The following is a 6,584-nucleotide window of genomic DNA, read 5'->3' on the forward strand; positions in this document are numbered from 1 at the left end:
ATAATAATATATGGTTTAAGATTTTTTATGTCTCTATATATTCATAGAGGATCTGATATTTTGTTGGAAGAAGAAAGACCTTGTATATAGTTGAAAAGAGTAGGACGTTTTGCTTGTGCTGTTCTATATATACTGTTATATGAAAGAAGATACTACAGCTTATTCGCTTTGGCTGTACAGTACAAAGTTTGTTATATATGTTATTGTCAACAATGAATACCAAACAACAAATTGACCTAAAAGTTGTTTATGCTGAAACTAGAAGCAGCGCATGCGCTTGTTTACGTTGTTGGATAGAAAGTGACTTCAACTTCAAGTTTTTTTTTTTTTTTTTTTGGTGGTCTGGGTTTGAACCTCGGACCTTACATATATTATACATTGTCCCTACCAACTGAGTTAAGTTCACGAGGACTTCAACTCCAAGTTTGAAATAAAAAACAAAAATTAACGAATGAGAAATTATTATTATTATTATTATTATTATTATTATTATTATTATTATTATTGTTGACATTATCATTGACTATTTTAAACCTATCATGTAAAGTCAAACTTTTCTCACTACTTTAATTCTAAGTGTTTAGTCTTGTGGTAAACATGCGACATTTAGATTGAGAGATTCATGATTTGAGTTGGCTCATTAGTCTCTTTGGAGGAAAGATAAATGTAAATCTCTCCCCCTCTAAACTTCAGATCCGCCGCCTTCATCCCCTTCCAATCCAAACCTTTGCTCTCAAAGATGTAGAACCATGGTGGTGGTGATGCGATGATGCACTGTTGTTGCATTTTCCACGTATTGCATCCGCATCACCTGGTTAGGATTGCTCCCGGTGGCCGCCGCGCCGGTGAGTTTTTCCTGGTGGTTGTTCTCAGATTCGTCGGTTCTCTGCTCTTCTCCTTCTGGTGTCCGCCTGTACCTCTGTTTAATCCTCCTTCGCCGTTTTCCTTTTGGTTACCGCCGTTTGCAAGGAACAGAGAGGGTTTCTGCGGGATTGTCAGATGTTTTGTGCTTGTTCCGTGATCTCAGAACACCGCCTTTCTGTTAATAACGGCTGGCTTTGTTTTTGTTTCGTCTTGGTGGTGGTTTATTGGTGGTGTTTACGGTGGTGGTGGTGTAACGGTGTTTGTTTGTAACCGGATGTCGGTCAGCGGCGTCTGGTTTGTTCGTGTTTGCCGGATTCTTTGTTGTTGGGTGGCTTGTTCGTTTATGTCTCCGGTGGTTTCGTGTTTGTTTTCAAAGACTGGTGGTTCTGGATTTTGGCCTTTTGGTGGTATGGGAGTGATGTAGCAGCTTGCTTGTCGCGGTGTCGGTACGAAAACCCAAAAGGGTTGGTTTCACAAAACCCAAAAGGGTCGGTTACAATAATCCGAAAGGGTCTGTATTGACGTATTGGACTCATCCCTCGATCTGAGTTCTTATGCGTTGCATGCTCGAAAGAGCTTTATACTTGCTGTTTTACAGGGAGCTGTTGGCACTTGGATTTTGCTACCGTGTTGGCGGTTGATCCATTCGCCATAACTAAACTCTAACTGTTCTATGCAATGTTCATTTTTCACTCTTTTTTTGTAACTTGGTTTCGCGCCAGTACGCGGGTTCGCTTGGTTGCGTTTGTGATTAGTGAACTTTTGTTATGAAAGATTAAAGTAGATCCACTTAGGCTGATTTATCTTGTTGTATTCCCGTTTGGGTTTTCCTGGGTCAGGTCCTACGTCCCCCAGTATCTTTCTCTTTTTATTTATTATATTTTCTTTTTGCTTAAAAAAATGTAAATCTCTTTGCGAGTATTTTGTGGAGAGAGATTCTAGATTTGAGTCTCATTGGCCCAAACTACGACATTATCTCCTCGTCCTAATTTTTTCACAAAAGAATTGACTTTATTGAATTATAAAATAAGTTTCGATCGATTTATTTTATACGAAAAGTTTTAACACTTTTTCTTCTCTTAAAAACATAATAAAAATGGATGATATTGAAAAGATGATCAATGCGTTTTGGTGGGGAGGAAGGAGTAACAACCGAGGGATTAAATGGATGGCATGGGAACGTGTGGCATGCCCCAAAGAATTTGGTGGAATGGGGTTTCGGAATTTCAAAGCATTTAATCTCGCTATGGTAGCTAAGCAAGGATGGAGCTTTCTGTCTAAACCTGAATCTCTGGTTGGTAGAGTCTTTAAATTGAGGTGGACAATTGGAAATGGGCAGCAGGTCAGCGTGATGAATGATTCATGGGTTCGAGGTGGTCATGGTAGCTGGATTCAATCCCCAAAAAGTCAGGGTGTGCATAGTTTGCGTGTGTCTGATTTGATAGTTGACGAGGAACGAGTTTGGGATATTGATAAACTTGAATCTCTGTTTCCAGATGATATGGTGCAAGCTATTCTCGACACACCACTCTTTACAGAAGTTCAGAATGATAAAATAGCGTGGATGATGGAACGTAACGGGAGGTATACGGTTAAGACTGATTATAAACTTGCTATGATGGAGTTGCTACATACTGATCGGTTCCATGTTGAAGGAGAGTGGCATAGACTTTGGAATGTGAATTCCCCTCACAAAGCACGTAATTTGTTATGGAGGATTTGCAGAGGGTGTGTTCCGACGCGTCTCCGACTACAATCACGACATGTACAATGTGAGGTGATATGTCCCTGGTGTGATACGGATGTTGAGAATGATTGGCATGCTTTTGTGGGTTGTACGGTGGCGCGTGAGAGTTGGTATTGGGCAGGCCTTTCGACTGTGCTGCAACCGCGAGTTGGAACTGTGAGCAGTTTGGCAAATTTTGTTTTTGGTATATGTCGTTCCGAAAGCCGAGACATTGCTGGTCGGATGGCTTCACTTCTTTGGCAAATTTGGGCTGCACGTAATGATGTCATTTGGAATGCCGCTCATCATACTTCTACAAGCATTGGGAGGGCGGCACTAGATGCTTGGCAGCAATGGCAGGAGGTTCATAAACATCCCCAACAACCGATTGTGCAACACGGGCAAAATAGAGTGCAAGGTATCAGCTCAGTTTGGGAGAAACCGCGCGAGACATGGTTGAAGTGCAATGTGGATGCCGCGTTCCATGAACGTAACCATATTACATCTTTTGCGTGTTGTGTTAGAAACTCCCGCGGGCAATTTATTCGGGCTCAAACAAAATGGCAGCGGGCAAATATGACAGTTTTGGAGGGGGAGGCAGTAGCCTTACTCGAGGCTCTTCACTTTGCTGATGCGAACAAATGGGACCGGGTTGTCTTCGAGTCCGACTCATCTACTCTAGTGCAAGCTCTATCGTCTCCGCGCCAGGGTGATCCGGAATTCTATGCTATTGTTTCTAGTATTATTTATCAGTTATCTTTACATTCCAACTTCGAGGTGAAGTTTGTTAGGAGACAAGCGAACATGGTTGCTCATAGTTTAGCTAGGGCGACCTATTCTTGGGCTACTCACCGTATTTTTGATTCTTATCCTTCTTGTATTGAACATTGGATGATTAATGATAATAGTTAACTTTGTTTCGGTCAAAAAAAAAACATAATAAAAATATAATACTCATTTCGTCTCTCATTGAAAGGCATATTTATATATAAAAAATATTTAAAATAAATGACTATTTTAGTGTAATATTAATTATTTTTTTCAATTGTACACATTAATTAATATTTAATTTATCCATTCTATAATAAGTCACTTATTCGCATAAATAATTTATTTTATTATAACCTCCATTTTAAGTTTCAAGCTGATATTAACTATATATTTTTTTCAATTGCACGTTCTATTTAATACTACATGCATAATTTTCAATTAAATATATTTTATTTTATATTTATGGTACTGGTAAATACATAAATATATCTATCTTCATACAACACATATAATCGGTTCTTTAAAAGAAAAGCACATATAAGCGGTTGCAACAAAAATATGAAAATCATCACGGCTTATTTACTGCCTGTTTTGGGTTGTAATGCAGCCCATTCAGTTGATTACCTTAAAATCATTCTTCACCTAGTTTGAGTTGAGAGAGAAGATGATAAGATCGAGTTGCTTTTGAGCGAAGTCTGATATCAAATGTATCCTCAGCTCAGTTGGAGTTGAAGGAGAAGATGATAAGATTGAGTTACTCTTGATCGAAATCAAGGACACAAATTTTGCCGAGCTAATTGCTAGGGGAAGAGGGAAGTGTTTTCCAACTCAATCCCTAATGGGGAAATAGATTCACTCTTCCCTAATGACAACACTCCTCCCTAATAATAGGTTTTGCTCTTTCCCTAATGATTTCTAATTATCTAAGGTGTTTACCAAATTGTTCCGAACATGCATGAAACTCTAGTTTATATTTCCACCAAAACATTGTGGCCACAAAAGAAAATGTAAAAATATTTTATGAGTATTATTGGAAAAATCCCAAATTAAGTCCTACCTAAGATAAAGATAAGGCTAAATAAATTTATAGAGTGGACACTCCTCTCTCCTTATAAATCAATTTTGTAAGACCGAGTTATATTCAATAGAAAAAAAAAATCTTATTTAGTAAAATGTGGATGAATAACGTTTCGGAACATCTAGTTGAAGAAACATAACTTCTAGAATGTTAGTTTGATGTTGATTTTTCAATTGAAGCAGAGTTACAGGAGATTCGCTGGGCAAATCTTCTTTGGCAGATTGCGCACTAATTGATCAATTGATTGCATATAGTGGTTGCATACCTGCCAATAGAGAACTCACCCTGTAATGCAACTGTAACTTGGAAAACACACAGAGGAAATGGCAACTGAAAACGTTATTTATGGATAGCCTGGGTTAGAATATCCTATGGAAGTATGGAATAATGCTTTAATTTTGCTTGCATATATATGTATCTTTTAAAATTTCATATATGCGGTTTTTTTTTTTTTGGTACATATATGCACGGTTTTATTCCCTTGCATGCAAACAATCTCTTATGATGATTTATTTTTGAGTTAAATATATTTTATTGTGTTTATAAATAAAAAAAAAAACGTTTTTGATAATGGGTTAAATCATTTTTTTGTCCCTAGAAATATTTGAATTTCAGTTTTAGCCCCTCTAATTTTATTTAGCTTTGGTCCATCATTTGTTTTCGATCACAACATTTTGTCTTTGCTTTTAAGTAAACTTATGTATATCCTTTAAATTTTGAATTGTTTACAATCATGTTTAGAACATTATAGAGATCTCTTGCAAAAGTTTGATTTTTCTTAAAAAGGGATGCAATAAATATGATTTTTTTTATAGGTTGGTTCGCTGATGTTGGTTTGGGATCTTGGAGCGCGCTCCTTCTTAATGTCTTAAAAAAATATGAATTTTTTAGCTTTTTGAGTTTAAAAATTCATAAATGTTAAAAAATTATAAATTATTGTAGGAGGATACGCAAAAAATCGAGAAATGCATTTTGACATGTGAGTATATACTTACTTGGAACAAAATTGCGATTTTGCACGTTTTGGTCATCAATATCAAAATAAATTGTGACATATTTGCAATCCTATAAAAATATTGTAGATCCTTTCTATGTGTTTCATAGAAGTCTCTGCAAAATAACCAACTCGAAATTTGATTTCTTTATAGAGGTTTCCAATTATTTGGTTTTTGAGTTTTTTGTGCTTTTAAAAATTTATAATTAGTTCGTCCCTATTGAGAAAATTTCGTTGTTATGTAGGACGCTTTTATTTTAACGTCCTAACCATTTCTAAAACAAAATCATGAAAAAATTGGACCTTTAGATCGTTTATTCTTCTAAACTTTATATGTTTGCATCCATTTTAAGGGAAAATAATAATAATAATGTCATCAAATTTTTTTTAGGCCAACAAAATAAATTTGTTAGACAAAAAAAAATAAAATTATCACGTCACAAAAAAAAAATCATGTGACAGCAACAAGTGGCAAGATTCCCTCCTTCAAAAAAAAAAAGTGGCAAGATTCCTTGCCACGTCAACGCCTCCTGTAACTAGGCTGTCCGAGAACCAACATAGAAAAATCTCAAATTACAGGAGATAAATGTTGTGTTTTTTAATTTACAAATGCTAATACTAGATTTCACGTATATTATTAGGGGTTATTTCAACTATTACCCAGTTATGTATAGGGTGGAAGTTTAGGGGAAAAATGTAAGATTAAAAACAAAAAATTAAATATTTATAAGTTGCAAAATATATTTTTCTTCTTCTTCCATACAGGAGAATTTGTTATTTGTTATCAGAAACTATTGAGCTTCAAAATTCCTTTTTTACACCTCTGCTCAAAATATTTATGTTTTTCTCACCCCTAAAGATATAATTTTTTTTTGTAGTGGCTGAGGTTTGAACCCCGGACCTTGCATATTTTATGCATTGTCTCAACCAACTGAGCTAAGCTCACGAGGACTCCCCTAAAGATATAATTAAATTTCGGATTTAATTTCTACAAAAAGTTCTTCAAACTTTTGCCCACGTACGTAGACTTTTCATTAGACATTTGTAACTATTAGTGAAAAATTGGTATATATACTTGTAAAAAAAATATTACATCCTTGTATTTTTAATTATTTGACACTTTCCTCAAAAAAAAAAAATTATTTGACACA

At 35.6% G+C, this 6,584-nt stretch overlaps 1 protein-coding gene across 1 annotated transcript; it reads left to right on the forward strand.

Moving 5' to 3' along the window:
* Nucleotides 1–1,960: 1,960 nt before the first annotated feature.
* LOC146933367 (uncharacterized) lies at nt 1,961–4,211 on the forward strand. The gene is made up of 2 exons (XM_085707831.1): nt 1,961–3,329; nt 4,084–4,211. The coding sequence occupies exons 1-2, from the start codon at nt 1,961–1,963 to the stop codon at nt 4,209–4,211; spliced, it is 1,497 nt and encodes a 498-aa protein (XP_085563957.1).
* Nucleotides 4,212–6,584: the final 2,373 nt, after the last annotated feature.

The sequence above is a fragment of the Medicago sativa genome, chromosome 4 (genome assembly GCF_051527215.1).
Source record: "Medicago sativa cultivar Bolivia chromosome 4, Bolivia_mono, whole genome shotgun sequence".
Lineage (NCBI taxonomy): Eukaryota > Viridiplantae > Streptophyta > Magnoliopsida > Fabales > Fabaceae > Medicago > Medicago sativa.